At 40.1% G+C, this 18,231-nt stretch overlaps 1 protein-coding gene across 1 annotated transcript in view; it reads left to right on the plus strand.

The window, feature by feature from the left end:
- Positions 1–18,231, plus strand: part of TGFBI (transforming growth factor beta induced) — a 109,077-nt gene that overhangs the window by 20,708 nt on the left and 70,138 nt on the right. The window contains exons 3-5 of the mRNA XM_044280857.1: positions 7,777–7,841; positions 15,635–15,792; positions 15,921–16,085. Coding sequence (XP_044136792.1) covers positions 7,777–7,841; positions 15,635–15,792; positions 15,921–16,085 — 388 coding nt within the window. The remainder of the gene's footprint in view (positions 1–7,776; positions 7,842–15,634; positions 15,793–15,920; positions 16,086–18,231) is intronic.

Genomic DNA, 18,231 nt, shown 5'->3' on the forward strand with positions numbered 1-18,231 from the left:
TCAGAGTCCCCAGCGATTCCTGTAGCAGGTCCAATGTAGTCCTTTAAGACGCATATTGCTCTATTCCACGTTATACACACTACCAGGTTAGCCACACTACCTCGCTTCACTTTCACAAATCTGTTATAATCTAATCAGAGATCGGCAGAGAAAATAGTGCAAACTGCTTCTGCCATGAAAGATGAGAATTATTTATTATACTCACATTTAAAATGCCAAAAAAACGGAAAAAACTGAAGCTCATAAACATCCAATTTATGAAAAAATACTTTGCTACATTAAATAATGTATATAGTACCATTAAAAAAGGAGGGTAGGGAACAGGAAAAACACCATACCGGCATAATACAGACCACTAAATGAGTGGGGTAACGCCATCCCTGCACTCAGACCCTATTATCCTTAGGTGAGTCTCTTGCATTTACGTACTGTGTAGAGTATCAGTCTGTTTATAGGACCCCAGGCTTTATTGTGATTTAGATGGCATATACTCTAGCCATCAGGTGTTTTACACCATAGTGTGTCTTTCATGAGGACTTTTGCAGTCTCTGGCTGTATTGCCATTTGCTGTTTTTTATGTCATTTATTTTTGTGGGCTCATCTTTAAAATCCATTATCATATAACGCAACTGATGAATTTTCTGACTGTATGCACTTTACTTGGATTTAGTAGTCTATATTATGCCGGGATGGTGTTTTTCATGTTCCCTACCCTCCTTTTATAATGGTAATATATACATTATTTAATATGTAACAATAATTATTTTTTTTTTTCATAAATTGGATGTTTATGAGCTTAATTTTTTTTTTCTTTTTGTTTTTTGCTATTTATTTGGTGAGCTCATCCAAGTCACATGTATATTTGGTAGTCCCTATATGTAGCCGCAACACATTAGTGGTCACTGTCTTGGCAGGGACATCCATGGTTGAATTAGTTTTTATACATTTAAAATGACATAATGCTCATAAAATACACCAGTAAAACTGCACTGCTCTGCTTGACCCCTGTTAAAAGCTGTGAATTTTTTAAACCAGTTCATAAGGTCATCTTCTTTGTATGCAATAATAATCTTGCGTCTAGCAGAAGCAAGGGAAATCTGTGGCCAGCTGTTGCTGCTACTGCTGGCCAGATGTGTGGTGTTAACTGTCCTGCTATTGCTGTTTGCACTAATACAGCCACCCACATTCTCAATTGCGGATGTGAAGGCACAGGTCTTTCATTTTCCATTCTGTCATTTACCAGACATTTTATTATGAGGCCTATATAAACAATAACAAGTCACAGATTTAGTACACTGATTATTAAACAGCAACAAAATTGCAAAAGTTTTTTCCTGTAATTAACAGAGGAGTAATCAAACGTCCCCACAAACACACAGGAAACTCTTGTTGACAATTTGCAATGGTATTGTCACGACAGAGGGTAGGGATAAGTGCAGCCCTAACCGTACAACTTGGCGGCAGTCCCTCGCTTAGATACGTGCAGGGGCTAAGAAGATAGAGAAGTACTGTAACAGAGTCAGGCAAGCCAAAGTCAAAGCCAGGAGGTCACGCAGGTACACAGGGAGCAATACAATAACGAGGTCAAAACACAACCCGGAGTCAGAAGCCAAGAGGTCACGTCAATTCCAGGGAGGTTACACTGTCGAGATCAAAATCTGAGCTGAGGTCCAAACACACACAGAAAGGCACAATACAAAATGCTGGTGAGGGTAGCAAGACCAATCACAGGCAACCTGTGGCCAGCAGGCTGCCTGTTTAAATAACCCTTACAGGTGAGTCACGTGACGTGGCGCTGCGGATGAAGAGCACGTGGCTGGCTCCCCTTGACAGGTATATTGACGCAGGAAATGCATTGAGTTAAACTAGTAGATTGACCCAGGAAAATGCATTGAATTAAACTGGTATAGTGATGCACTAGAATATGCTTTATTAAACTGGTGTGCAGTAAATGTGTAGAACTGCACAATTATAAACACAAAAAAACTAAATTGCAACTAGTTTTTAGAAAGAAAAAGGCACAATTGAGCAAATATATGCTGCTGCTGGGAATAGGCCTAAAACACCTACAGTATGACCTGTAAAGGTCACAGGCACAGGTCTTTAACACAGAAAAAAAAAGATCTCAGCTTTCCACTTTCTAACAGTTGTGCTTACTGTAACACACACTCCAAACCAATGACCCTAACTGATGAAACCGTGATTTTTCTATCTATTATTATGCGGACAGCAGAAGCACGGAGCAGTAACATGATTGATAATGCTCCATGTCTCTCTGTGATCTCTTTACTACGAAATCACGGTGACAACTTTATCTCACTGTGATTTCGTAGTAAAGAGATCACAGAGAGGCACGGAGCATTATCAGTCATGTTACTGCTCCGTGCTTCTGCTGTCCGCATCGGGTCTTGGCTATCATTCACGGAGCGGATGTCACGCATGGCATCCGCTCGTGTGAAACAGCCCTAATTCAAATATTGCAACTAAAATGGCAGCACTTCCTGCACTCATTTCCGTACAGTAAATGGAAACTCTGGATGATTTTCGTCTTAAATGATCACAAATAATTATTTGTCACCTGTTTTATAAAAGAAATGCTAGTCTACAATAATCCCCTAAATATTCCCACCCCCAACTGTTCTTGAGTTTGGCTGTCAGAATACATTTGAATTTGAATTAATAATTGCTTACTGTAGTTGCTAATACATGATTAAACTGTTGCATGTAGCAATACTTACAGGAATATAAAGATGAGGGGCACTCTACACCCAGAAGTCCATGAACTGTGATAGATAAGAAATACACCTTTATTAAGCGATAGCAATATTAAAATGCCATATCATAGACTATAAAAATAAATATTAAAATGCATATAAAAATAAACATACCATTTAAAACAACAGCTGACATGCAGTATGACGGCCCCCCCTTTTAGGGATAATTGGTCCTGGCTATATGCAATCAATTGTTACAATATGCAATCACGGACGTCCACTCCTGCACTTTGAGCTTTTTTGTTAAAGGGACACCTGCTCAAAAGTCCAGATGCAATGATCCAATGTGATCCGATATGTCCCAAATCAATCATATATATATCTTATGTCCCAAATCAATCATATATATACCACAAGAACAGTGAGATACATGCAAGCCAGGACTATTGGAAGCATCAGAAACTTATCGCTGGACTAGAAATAATAGATTTATGCACTTCCCAGTCTGGAACCTAGGACTGGTTACGATCCTCCCTGCGTGTGACATACCGCTCCGCCTCTGTCACGGGGGAAGCCACGTGGAGGTGTATTTGACCACGTGGGATGTCGCATACGTCTTTACAGGTCAGAGGAGCAGTATACAACGCAGACGACTGCAGCACCGTGGAGTGGTAAAGTACCGAACCTCTAGTCGTGACAAAGTTTGATTGTATGCACCTAGCAGATTGATTTATGTACTCAGCACCGCATGATTATTGACTGTGTACTATAATAGTACGGATATGAGAGTGTCATGGTCCGACATGTGGAGTGGCAAAGCATTGAACCATTGACCTTTATGTATCCAGCTTGTACCCAGCACGTTTGTGTACTCAGCATATCTAATAATAGGACATGTTCTATCTTTCATCGGAACGGAAATACGGAAACAGAATGCATACGGAGTACATTCAGTTTTTTTTTTTGCGGAACCATTTAAATGAATGGTTCCGTATACGGTCCGTATACGGAACGCAAAAAACGTCCTGTAAACGGAAAAAAAAAAACGGTTGTGTGAAAGAGGCCTAAAAGAGATAGAATAATTCTCATTCATTCCACCAGACATACTTAGTTTTTACTGTTATTGTTTTGAGTATTTTTACTAATCAAACACAAACAATTCTATATCGGTGTTTAGACCAGATGGTACCAATGTATTCATATTGGAGATCCATTTAGTTTCTGATCTGGACATATCGTTAATGAAGTCTCCTCCCCTTCTATTTTTCTTCACCACTTCTAACACACAGAATTTTGATTCTATGAATGTACCCTCATGTTTTTCCTTATAGTGATGCGATAATGGATGTCCCTCAAATTTTCTTTCAACATTATACACGTTCCCCTATTCTTTTTTTCAGCTGTCGTTTTGTGCGCCCAATATAAATGTTATTGCAGGGGTATGTTCTAGCGTATATTACTCCCCATCTCGCGCAGGAGATTAGTTCCTCAATGTATTGTGTATACGATCCCTCTGTATTCTTTATTTGCATCTGGACGCTGCTTCTTTGCGATTTTCAGCACCCTACACATTTTTTACATGGAGGAAAAAACCTTTTAATTGGCTTTCTCTCTTTTGATCTTTGACCTGCATAGTACTAATGGCTGTACATTTATTGGTAGATGCAATTGCATGCGGGAAATTTTTTGCTTGGTATCGAGGGAATGAGTTCTCCTACTTTTTTTATCCTCCTTTAAAGTGCCTCAATACTTACAAACTATTTTCTTAAAGTGCGATAGTTGACTGTTATATGGTATGATGATCGGTGGTATTGTGAAATCCTCCTCTATTTTTTCTTTTTTTCTTTCCCTATCTTCCAGTAACATTTGTCTGTTGATGTGGCCTATTTCTGTTGCATTAATTTCTCCTAATACCTATAAACGCTTCAAACTTATTAAAAAATACAGTTGGTGCAAACTTTAATCCCTTTTTTAGGATACAAATCCTAGTCATTACATGGTTACTTAAATTATAGATTTTTTCACCTAGGGCCTCCTCTGTACACTTCTCTTTTATATGCTGTCTTTTCTTTTTGTTGAGTTTCCCTCCCCAACACCCCCTTTTTGGTTTCCATTTCTTTGCGCCTGAAAAACAACAACTTTTTTTTACTGTCTTTTTGATAATGGATTTCCTTCTACCTCCCTTCTCTTTAGGGCTTTTCTCATTCCTGTTTTCGCCTATCTTTAATTCTTTCTTTGTCCCTCTCACAGTTGTCTCTATGATCACCCATTATGTTTCGTATTTTTCCTATCTACTTTATCCTCTTTTTTTTTTGTTGGCCATTGGTTTGATTTAGTGGACTGAAACGATTTCTAGTGGGTATTTCTGAGTTATGTATTATTACTATTGGTGATATTGGGGCTTTGGGGTCAGGGCCATCTATTCAATCATGTTCACTATGAGTTGAAAAAATTGATGCCTGGTTTTCTTGGTCACTTTTTATATCAGGTACAGTACATACTCATCTAATGTTTCAAACGAGTTGACACTCTCCACAACCTCATTCTCCCCATTTTGTGTCTTCACATTAATCTCGATGGGTAAAAAGTCTCTATTAAATGTCCTCATTTTCTTTTCTTTGATTTCTTTCTCTTTTGCAAGCATTATTCTCCTTATATTTACTACTAGGGGTTTTATACCTAAATGGTCCTTCCAAGGTCTTAGTTTTTCAAAAAGCTCTTGAATCTCTTTATTTAAATGCATTAACCTCTGTTTCCTTTTGTGGATGATGAATACAATTACCCTTTTTGAGAAGTCATGGAACATTTGTTCCCACTCTCTAGTGATGTCCCTGTTCCCCATATCCCCATAGTGTTTTTTCTACTTTTAAACCTTTTGGTATGACATCCCATTCTAAGTATTTATCCAATGTAGTTATTTCCCAAAGGTCCCTCATCTCCATATTTAGTGAATATTCCAATAGTTTCAATGTGTTTGTATTAAATGGAAGATGTGAGTTATAATCCCTATTGTTGGGGTTAACCAATTGATGCCTCCTATATGATCCAAATATGGTTTGAACCCTTTGGATTTGCTCTTTTCTGTCCCACCATAATTCAGACATCTCGTTTAGTATAAAGAGGAGAGGACGAGTCAGAAGTTGCTAGTCTTGGAAATTGCAGTATGATATGATACACCAAAGAGTCCAAAAATAATTTACTGATAACTCCAAATCTTCTGGGATCCTTATTTTTTCATTGCACAGGTATGGGGTTATTGCAGGTAAAGGTTAAGTGCCTAGACTATGGAGTCGCGCCCCAGCAGGTGGCGCGGCTGCTGTTAGTACAGGTTTGTGGTTCGCGCTCGCACGGAGCAGCCAGTGACGTCACTTCTACAACTACTGATGGTTGCAGATACCACAATGCCTATCTACTCATTTCATACAGTACGCTGTCCTTCGTAAGGAAGCTACTTAGTCTTACTCGGCACTTTCCTTATATGTGCTTATTGTGAATCACTTACAGGAATATGATGCATCTTTGACCAAGGACTGAACTTTACTTGACATATTGAAGTAATTTGTTGACACAACTAAAACAGAGTTTTGCCGAGGCATTCTCAACAGAGCTTGGAAAATTCTACTAAGCATTAGGTTAGTTTGCAGTAAACAGACTTTAAGCATGAATAATTCCCTAATATGTAAACTTCAGCAGGGTTTATCTTTCCACCAAATTGTAACAATGTGCTGTAGGCTGTATGCTGGCATTGGTTTACCTTTTAAGTGCCCGTGTACAATGCTGCTTTGCTGAGGGTCCAGAAATCAGACTCCAACCTATCTAGCAGTTATTACCCATCCAGTGGATAGGTCATATTTTTCTATCACGGGAATGCCCCTTTAACAGTTACATTTAGTGCTATTTTGTCTAAAATGTTTGGCATTCCTTTACTTAGTGACTATTATAATAGCAGAAGGTGACTTCTTTTATGGGTTCCTCAAAACAGAGAACAACACATCTAAACATTCTCAGGATATGTTAACAGTGTCACATTGGTGGTATTGGATTCCTGGCACTCCAAAAGGATAGGTGTATGAAGGGGCCAGCAAAAATTTGTGAGACACAGCACTGCACATTTTGTAGTTTCTATGCCTGGTAGTGCAGCTCTTGATAACTCAGTCTCATTCATGTAAATTAGGCCGAATGCACACGAGAGGCAGAGTGCCTGCATGCAATCCATGGCGATAACACCAAATCCACACGGGTGCCACAGGTTGCATGCTTGACGGCCAACAGAAGGTTCACCCAGGTGGGCAGTAAAAGTTATGTACCTTCCCTGCCCATGTTTGCTAGACAACGTGTCTGTGGTGAGATGTATCTTGGCACCAACACTGTGTGTGACGCTGAAACGTGGCCATATAGCTTCGGGATGCACTTCTGGGAGAAATATTTCCTTCCGGGGACCTTCCATTGCGGTATGCCAAAGGCCACAAATTTCCTAAAGGCCTCAGAGTCCACCAGTTTATATGGCAGTAGTTGGCGGGCTAGCAGTTCCGACAAGCCAGAGGTCAGCTGTTGGGCAAAAGGGTTATACGGCGTCATCACCTTTTTACACTCGAACATTTGGGCCACGGAAGCCTGCCTTTTGCCAGATGAACACGACAACGGCACAGTGGAAGGTGGAGGAAAAATTGGAGGTGAGAGAATAAGGAGAAGAGGCAGGACATGGAGCACCGGAGAGTGTGGCTTTGTGGGTTCTGACGGTGTTGCTCCCACTGGGCTCTGTAATTTGAGGCCAGGTGCCTTCTTAAGGTGGTCATCCCTAGTTGAGTGGGCTTACCGCGACTTATGCGTTGACAGCACAGGTTGCAGATGGCAACACTATTGTCAGCAACTGACAAATTAAAAAAAGCCCACACTGCAGAGCGGCTTGTTCCAGATACATTAGCAGTCTGCTTTTTGCCTCCTGTGCACTGTAAGTTTTGCCTGCTTCTCCTCCTTCTCAGGTTGTGCATATAAAGTAGATGTCCTGATATTTATCACTGTTTTCATTTGCAAATAACCACTCACATTTCTGTCTTGACAGTGTAATTGTCTATGAATGCTGCCCTGGATATGAGAAGGTACCTGGAGAGAGAGGCTGTCCAGCAGGTAAAATGGAAAGAAATCATTTTCCGTCTGAATAATGTATTGGTAGTTCTGTCCTAGTCAAGATTTCAGAGGAGAAGAATTTAGGGATTCTAACATGATTCTAGTGTGGTACTGCCATGACCAGGCAGCAGACAGTCGAATGCTTGACTGCATAGCGGGGTATAACCAATAGGACGATGGAGACTGAGATCCAGCTGTATAGAGTTCCAATGAGACCAAATCTGGAGAACGATGTTCAGTTTTGGAGACCCACCTTCCCCAAAAAATTGTTAACCTCTTAATATTTAAAAATAAATAAATGAAAACATTGCAAAAATGTATTTTTTGTTTTCATCACTATATTCTGACCCCCAAAACGTTTTTTTATTTATGTCAACGGAGCTCTGTGTGAGCTCATTTTATGAGGGTTGAGCTGTAGTTTTTATTGATACTACTATTGATTTTAGAGTGTGGTTTTTTTTCTGTTATGGTGCTCAAATAAGTTTATATTTTCATAGTTCAGTCATTTTGGGACATGGTGGCACCAATAAGACCACGCAACAAAAAAACTTTTTGCTACTGGGCAAAAACCATTGTCCTATACTAAATTGAGTGTGCGGATTACAAATCTGAAGCCAGAATTGTGGTAACACATCACAAAATGTTGCTATGCATACTATGCCTCAATGAATTAAGCACTTGGAAAGCATTGAATAATTTTTAACAGAACGAGTTTTACTCCAACAATTACCTGATCTACATCAAAGATTGCGTAGTAAACAGTGTATGAAAGTATAATGGAATAACAAAATTTTAAAAAGTCTTGTTTTTCAGTTTAAAAGTTTTACTTGAGCAAGGCCCAGTACTGTTAAAAGTGCTTCATGCATCTCCTTTTGCATTTGTGAACAGTCATATTATCCTATTGCAAAAACCAACAGTAGTCCCCCATCATGTTGGGATTCTAGCAGAATTGATACCTGTTCTCCATTGTAGAAATATCTTTATGGAACCGCTCCCCATATTCATCACTTACGTGTCCCAAATTGGTTGGGAAACAGTAAAGATGAGAATGTAAGAAATGCACTTTGAATGACATTCGGCAGCCAAGTTGTTCATATGCTGTAAGCATGTTGTCTACTAATTCAGCATAGTTTGCAGCTTGTCTGTTCCCAAGGAAGTTCTGCACTACTAGCACAAATGCATCCCAAGCTGCAGGACGCACTCGCTTTGTCAGATTCTTGCGCTGATCACAAGTAGTACATTTGACACATATGTAGCAGAAATTGTCTGGATTGTTAATACTTTTGCATTTATCCATCTTAAGTTTCAAAACTGATAGCACTATAACAGATCACTTTATCAAAATCTGTCCAGCTTGCCTTATATACTTACTGCTGACATCAGCCTGAGTGCGTACGAACAGGTCTGGACATGTCCATTGGAATATCTCTAATATAATGCATTAATATTATAACTGAATAGGCTTTGCATGTATAACTTAACCCTTTAAGGACCCTCCACTGTACATGTACAGTGGGAGTCCGGTCTCCAAGCATGGCGCCCACTCACATGTGCAGCGAGCGCCATAGCCGCCAGGTTTCTGCTATTTTAAATAGCAGAGACCCGGGGCACATGTATGAAATCAGCCATAAGGCTGATTGCATACATTTTCCCTTTCAGATGCCGTGATCAAATGTGACCACGGCATCCGCGCAGTCCGGAAGTGGAAGTTGCGCACTTTCGCTCTGGTAACAGTGTTCCCCAGCTGAGATCGGGGAACCTATTACATTGATCTAATAGGCTGAAGCCTTAAGCAGGCTTTGGTGCCTATTAGATGACTATACTATTGCACTAGGTGGCAGCATTGTATTGGTATAGTGCAGTGATGGCGAACCTTTTACAGACCGAGTGCCCAAACTGCAACATAAACCCACTTATTTATCGCAAAGTGCCAACACAGCAATTTACCTTGAATACAACAGTCTAATATAGAATATCTTCCATGTACTTTATCATTTATCTACAATAGCCTGCCTACATTCCATGTGCTGCCTGTGCTGTTCATAGCGCACCCTGCGCTGATGACTGACAGGAGAAGTCTAAGGCATATTGGTACACCATAGACTTTTTCCAGGGTGTGGGTGCCCATAGAGAGGGCTCTGAGTGCCACCTCTGGCACCTGTGCCATAGGTTCACCATCACTGGTATAGTGCAAATGAAGTGTTCAATGGTGTCTATATAGACATCAATGAACACAATAGGGAATCTAATGATTTCCAGTTATTGTCACCCAAGGTGACTTAAAAAAAAGTAGAAAAAAAAGTTTTTGCAAATATAAAATAAAAATAAAAAAGTAAAAGTTCAAATCACCCCCCTTTCCTTAAAATAAAAATACTTAAACAATAAAAAAATAAACATAATGGGCATTGCTGTGTGCAAAAATGCCCATACTATTAAAATATAACAATATTAATGGCATACAACAAATGGCGTAACGGGAAAAAATATAAAAGCAGCCAATTTGCCATTTTTTGTCACTTCAACTAACCAATAATTTTTTTTAATGAAAAGTGATCATAAAGTTGCACACACTTCAAATTGGTATCACTGAAAAGAACAGATCGTCCCACAAAAAATTAGCCCTCACACAGTCCCATGCACATAACTTCAAAAAAGTTATAGGGGTCAGAATATGGTTATAAAAATTTCAAAGGTTTAAAAAAAAATCTGTATAATAACGCAAGAAAAAAAGTGTGGTATTGTTGTAACGCTGTAACCGTACTGACCTGAAGAATGAAGATAACAGGTCAATTTTACTGTATAGTGTACAGTGTAAAAAATAAAAACCTTTATCAGAATTGCGTTTTTTCCCAATTCTACCCTATTTAGAATTTTTTTCCCGCTTCCTACTACATGGTATGCACCCATAAACGGTACCAGGCAGATTCCGAGTTCATATTTGGAATCAGCGCTCTCATTTTAGTATAAATAACATTTTTTTCTCTCAGAAGCAAAATCATTGTTGCGTGGTTTAATTTTTTATTTTTTTTTATATGGTGAAAAAGGGGTGATTTTAAAAATTTAAATTAAAATTGCAAACTTTTATTTTAAAGTCCCCCTAAAGGAATTCAGCATGGGATCATCTTATTACTTCTCTTATAGACAGCAATGAATTAACCATTGTTAACAAAAAAAGGCTTCACTCCTTGCTATTCCAACAATAGTTATTATCTGGGATTTGGGTGCAGGGAGGAGTCTTAAACTGGAGACAGTAACACACGTGTAGATGGTACCTGTTTTTATAATGACTGAATTAGCATTGCAGTGTAAGGGAGATTAGTTACGGTATGTCCCTATGGCGAACTGCCACAGGCAGGGCTCCATAGGAACATTGCTATGGCAGGTCTCAGATCCTTGACTGGGTCCCCTCCATTTCAGCGCAGGGAAGCCATTCAAACCCAGGGAGCGCAGTGCTCCCGGGAAAAGAGTTCTCAGATGTTGTAGTGGTAATTGACTATGGCATCTAAGGGGTTAAATGTTTGTAATCTGTGTTGTTGCAAAACATAGATTTTGTCTCCGGATGTCTGCTGTGTAAAGTAGCAGAAAACTGGTGGCTATGGCGTCCCCTCAGCATGTGAGTAGGCACCATCTTTAAAGACTCAACATCTTCTGTACATGTGTGGCAGACTGTCAGTAAGGATTTAAAGAAGGACCACAAAAATGGTGGAAGGTCTTAAAGGGCTTGTGCAAGAATGAGGGAAGGGGGGGGGGGTTGGCAAACCACCCAACTTTACTGGACCTGCAAAGGAAAGATGACTTAGGCTACTTTCACACTAGCGTTCGGCTGTCCGCTCGTGAGCTCCGTTTGAAGGGGCTCACGAGCGGACCCGAACGCTTCCGTGCAGCCCTGATGCAGTCTGAATGGATGCGGATCCGCTCAGACTGCATCAGTCTGGCGGCGTTCAGCCTCCGCTCCGCTCGCCTCCGCACGGACAGGCGGACAGCTGAACGCTGCTTGCCGCGTTCGGGTGTCCGCCTGGCCGTGCGGAGGCGTGCGGATCCGTCCAGACTTACAATGTAAGTCAATGGGGACGGATCCGTTTGAAGATGCCACAATATGGCTCAATCTTCAAGCGGATCCGTCCCCCATTGACTTTACATTGAAAGTCTGGACGGATCCGTACGAGGCTATTTTCACACTTAGCTTTTATATGCCAATATAATGCAGACGGATCCGTTCTGAACGGAGCCTCCGTCTGCATTATTATGATCGGATCCGATCGAACGCTAGTGTGAAAGTAGCCTTACCTGCTTTCCAGCACTGGCTCCCTGCTCGTTCTTCTTCAGGCCTTTGATGTTCTGCTTGGCTCCCTCAATGCATACATCTGGTTTGACATCACCGCAGTCAATCATTGGCCATGGCTGAGACCAGATGCCCTTGCGTAATTTGACAATTTGTCATGACGTAAGTAGAGACGGTCACAGTCATGGCCAGTGATTGGCTGCAGCAATGTCAAACTGGATGTTGACATTGAGGGAGCCTAGCTGGGCATAGCACGCCTGGAGAAAAAAGAAAAAAAAATCGCTACAAAGCTAATCATTACTAGACACTGGAAATTCCCACAGCAACCTCACATTAACAAAGTCATTATGGTGGTTAATAAATGCTACGTGTGCATATGAAAAGATCTTTTCTATACATCACAATTGTAAAAAAATCCTTAACCGTTGGGAACTCTGGATTAATAGCACATGCTACTCTACAAAACTCCTTTCCTACTTGAAGCCATGTTTAAATGTGTTTTTTCATGTTTTGTTTAAATCCATGTATGATGTATCTCCCTCACATTTCGCATTCATTCAGGGATCTAGAAATGCCACTTGGGAAAGTCTGCCAATATTATTATGCTCATAGTCGAAGGTGAAAATCTTTGTTTGTGAATATCTATGTATTTATCCCCTTCAACACCTGTATTTTGATGTGCTGCTGTACTGTGAGCATGATTATTTTTTTGTATAGTATTATCCTTACTTTTTTAATTAAACGTTTAGCCAGCCATATCAACATTGTAGAATTCAATCCTGAATTGTAAGTGCTGTCATTGTAAATCCTTGTCAAGAAACACATAAGAAATTAAAGAAGGATGCTTATCGCCTTACTTACTGTCTAAGGATATGCTGCATTTGTAAGACAACACTTTCCCACAGAAGGCTCATGAGGCTGTAAATCTTTTGAAAAGTTGGGTCTGGGAAATTTTCAGGCAACCAGGTCACGCTTGGCAGAATTTCATTTTTGTCTTTTTCTGATGTTGTAAAGCTGAAACACCAGTCAGCCCAATCAAGAGCTTGTCTCATCCCCGAAAACCCTTTAATGTGTCAGTTGCCCTGGCTGCCAAGAGTCTAGTAGAACAGCTGATTTTTCTGGGGAAGATTCAGCTGGCTAGGAATCTTCTCATCAGGGAGAAATGTATTATTGTATGTCAGTCATTCGTATAAATGATCAACCATGTAATATACATACGTAATATCAGTAGTAGTGTTGTGCGAATCAAAGCCAAATTAATTGATTTCGATACAAATTTCAGGAATAATTATATTTGCTGCGAAGACAAATTTCCTCTCGCTTCGTGGTAACAAATATATTTTTCCTGAAATGGCAGCAAAAAAATATAAAAAAAATAAATACATACCGAACTTCATTAATTTTCTCCTGGAGAGACCATTACCGTCATCTTGATAGAAGATACTACACAAAATCTTCAGTGATGGTATCACTGTGCCCAGCCAGTGTGATGACATGATAACGTCATCATGTCAACGCACGAGATTTCACACAGTGTCTTCAATCAAGATGGCCATGACGGACTCTTCATGAGCAAATGTTTTTATTTTTTTATTTAACTAAGCCCCGTAAGGCCTTAATTTTAATCTCAGATGTCACGATCAGCGATGAATGTGGCATCTGAGGGATTCAATGACAGCGGTGGTGCTTTTTCCCTTCCCAGTCATTGCGCCTGCTACATACAAAGGAATGTGTTTCGTGACAAAGTAGCAGCAGAATTAAATTTATCGTAACTTTGCTCATCACTAGTCAGTAGGTGGGGACGGACATGGACAGTGAGCCCTAACTGGAATCCCACCCACTTTCCCTTCCTACTTGCAGTGCAAGCGGTAAGTCTCAAGTCTGCAACTGGTCGATGTTCCTTACTCTGCTAGGGTGCAAGACAAACAACACCAAGGGACAAAAACAAGACACAAAGACGTACAGAAATGGATCAGAACCAGGAGGACAACAAAGTACCAAATCGAGAGACAAAGTAGTCAAATACGAGATTAAAACCAGATGGGAAACTCAGTTAGAGAGTGGACAAAAGGAGAATCCGAGGTCAAAGCACTATTAATCCAAAATACACTAACAGGAGCAAGGAACACAGCTAACTAGCTGTATTGCCAGGAGGAGATTTAAAGAGGACAGAGCGCCATCTTGGAGTCCCCAGTGCAGAGCATCGCGCTGGGGACTCCAAGATGGCGCTCGGTCCGGATGTCTAGAAGCTCAAGTTCTCATGAATCTGAGCTCCTTTTCCCTGGCTAAGAGCGGGGTGCTGTGATTCGATGCGCTCGCTGCCAGGGAGAGCATAACGTGCCCACCAGAACTTAGAGAACAATGCCTACTATAACTTTAGAGAGCATAGCTGGCGAACGGGCGTCCATTTGAAAAAAAAAAGTGACATCAGTGAGAGCAGGCCCATAAGGTCGCATAAGAATTTAACACACTATTTTCTGATGAAAGGTCCTCTTTAAATAGAGTGCCGAGTCCTTGGATCAGAACCTGATAGGTCCATGGACTCAGCGCAGCCGGTTTGTCACTCAGCCCACCACCCAATCTCTCCCAGTGCATACACGCTGCAGGGAAAAACTGAGAATTGCACTCTGTTGCTAGGGAAGTGACCGCGCCACCAGGGGATGTGGCCTGGCAGCGCGTCTCACACAGCTCTGCCACGCTGGAGCCCGGACAGGTAAGTTCATAACACATATGAGTCGGTTTCCCCAAGTGGGAGACAGCCCCTTCTATGCTGTAAATATAGACATGCATTGTCCTGATCAAACTGTTCCTTTAATCCAACTAAATACATGAAATACATTTCAGTTGCATGCTTATTCACCTGACAGCCATCTCTCCCAACTCTTCCAAAACATGCCTACTGGAATCAGCTGAACGCATAAGTTAACACTCCTGTTTTCTGAGATTTCTGAGTTGTGTTATCTAATCTAAGCAAACACCTTCAATTGCTTTTCAGTGGATTTTGTCTCAAGATAACACGATGAGTAAAGAAATTTGAGTTAAGAGCTGGAGTGCTAACCCTGCTCCATCTGGTATGTGCTGCTATCAGACACCTCTGGTGAGAGGTCTTCAACCAACATTTGCTTAATGTATATGCCCAGCCTTTCAGCAAAGCATCATTTGATTCTAGCACTTAATTGATAAGATAATGTGACTGACATTTTAAAAACATGTTGCAAAATATTGTGCAACCTAACCATTGCATAACATAAAGGACTTTCATAAATATACATATATATGTGGTTAAAGCATTGCTTAGGAGCTACATTTCATAAATAGCTTGAACTAATATTGATGTTGGAATGAAAAGCATTTTAGTGAAATGCAAAACAACTTTCCTCTTTTGGGGGGCATAAAGGGCCTATATGTAAATCTTGGAGCCTGAGGTGAGCAGAGTAAGATCAAAGCAAGCAGACTGAAAACACCATATCACCTATGTTCTCTCAAATTGTTCCTTTTATGTTTTCCACAGCTCTACCTCTTTCAAATATTTATGATACACTGGGAATTGTTGGAGCAGCTACAACACAGTTATATTCAGACAGAGCCAACTTGAGACCCGAAATTGAGGGTCCTGGAAGTTTTACTATTTTTGCACCAAGTAACGAGGCCTGGGCAGCTCTGCCAGCTGTAAGTACAGAAGTCTGTCTCTAGCAAGGATAAAGTATGATTACTATGCAGTAATGAAGAGCAGAAAGATTTCAAAAAACACAAAACATCTGTAGAATCCATATATGACATATTTGTATGTCTTGCAGGAAATATTAGATGCTTTAGTGAGTAATGTTAACATCGAGCTTCTGAATGCATTACGATATCACATGGTGGACAAACGACTTCTCACAGATGAAATGAAGCATGGAGGCACTGTGCAATCAATGTACCAGAACCTGGATATTCATATACATCACTATCCAAATGGAGTAAGTGTTCTTATAACAAAAAAGCTGCATAAATGAAGTTTAACGCTCATTATCAGGAGTGTTTAATATTAAAACTGACCTAGCAACCAAAACTTTCAGCTTTCATTTAAAAATAAATGCTAAATATAAAAAAACACAAAAAAGTAAAAAAAAAACATCCCAGCAATTCCTACCCTAATGTCTCTTGCACACGACCGTATGTCCTTTGCAGTCTGCAAAAAACTGATCCGCAAAAAATACGGATGACGTCCGTGTGCATTCTTTACTTTGTGGAACGGTACTATCCTTGTCCGTAATGTGGACAAGAATAGGACGTTCTATTTTTATTTTTTTACAGAATGGAAATACGGAAACGGAATGCACACGGAGTACCATTCTTTTTTTCACGGACCCATTGAAATGAATGGTTCCGTATACGGTCTGCAAAAAAAACTGAACTGACACGGAAAGAAAATACATTTGTGTACAAGAGGCCTAAGAGACATCTTCTTTGAGTATCCCAAGAGATCAGCCATGTCTTCCCTCCTGCTCCTCACAATCCTGTGTCTGGATGTAAGACAATTGGCTGTAGTAGGTCTTCCCCTCTACCTTGTCTATAGAAGGACAAAAAGATAATTTAAGAGTTGAACCTTTAGCTAAGACCACCTCTCAGCTGATTACCAGGAAAAAACGATTTGTCTTCTGTTCACTTATAAATAGGACAATGACTATCGACATCAGTCAGTGAACAAGAAGGCAATTATTTGGCACTCACACATTGCTTTTGTAACTACTAAAAGGAATATTTAATAAATAGGGTAGTAATATTTTGGTTAGACCACATATAGCTGTACAAACTAGTGACAGCTGCGGGCCACCATTTTTTTTTTTTTGCACCATTAGGAGAGTTGAGGGTCTGTGCTGTGTACTTAAGAAAGCGAACCACAAAAATATGAAAAATTAACTTGTTGATCTTATGTATCACCTTATTTGTATGGTGAAACCAATGTACTTTTATTATCTTACTTATGAAATTTTGTAATTGACTGTCAACTATAAAATGAATGCTTGAAATATTGCATGAATCTTTTGAACAAATGCAATAGGTTCTTCACTGGCCATATGTTTCACATTTATTCCATATGGGTCAGAAGAGGGGTATTTTTCCAAAAGAAGGTTAGCTGGAAAAAAAGAGGCTTAACTGGTAACTGGTAGGATGAAAGATCAGGAGTAATATTAGAAAGTCTTATTCACTGGGCTATGTGAGCAGACTTCCAGCAGATATAAGGCTTCTATTTAAAACCCAGATTTTCATATTCCAATAACCTATGAACAGCAATATCCAGCGGCCTGAAAATTGGCCTGCAGAAAGACATTGGTGAGGTGAACTTCTGGGATAGCTCCAGGCAACTGTTCAGACACATTTAAACAGAGTAATTCAATAATGAAAGAGGATATTTTCCAGGTTTTCTAATAACACGAGCCAAGGAAAACTAAAGGCTGTCTGAAAAGATAGAAGTTAGTTACACATTTCAATGTAGTAAAGTTTAGGTTTTGATAAATAAAATGCAGAAAGTTTTCAGAGCCTCTCACTTTATTGCACATTTTATCATGTTGTGGCCTTGTGCGAAAATGAAATTAAAAAAAATCTGTTTTTCCCATCCATCTGTTCGAAATGTTTGAAATCTTTGCTAATTTATTGAAAAATTAAAACTAAAATATTGCACTGACATAAGTATTCAGCCCCTTTACTCGGTTGAAACACCTTTAGCTGCAATTACAGCCTCCAATCTTCTTGAATATAATGGCACAAGGTTTGCACTCTTGAATTTGAGGATTTTCTGCCATTCTTCTCTGCATATCCGCTCAGGCTTTGTCAGGTTGGATGGGAACCCTCAATGGACAACCAAATTCTGGTCCCTCCAGAGATATTCAATTGGGTTCAAGTCAGGGCTCTTGCTGGAACACTCAGTTGTTCCTAAACCACTCCTGTGTTGTTTTAGCTGTGTGCTTAGGGTCATTGTCTCCAAATTTCAGCCCAGTCTAGGCTCTAGAGCGCTCTGGATCAGCATTTCATTAAGAATATCTCTGTACTTTGTTCCATTAAGCTTCCCCTCAAACCCCTCTCCAGCATGTTGCTGCCACCTCCATGCTTCCCTGTAGGGAT

This window comes from Bufo gargarizans, chromosome 2 (assembly GCF_014858855.1).
Source record: "Bufo gargarizans isolate SCDJY-AF-19 chromosome 2, ASM1485885v1, whole genome shotgun sequence".
Taxonomy (NCBI): Eukaryota; Metazoa; Chordata; class Amphibia; order Anura; family Bufonidae; genus Bufo; species Bufo gargarizans.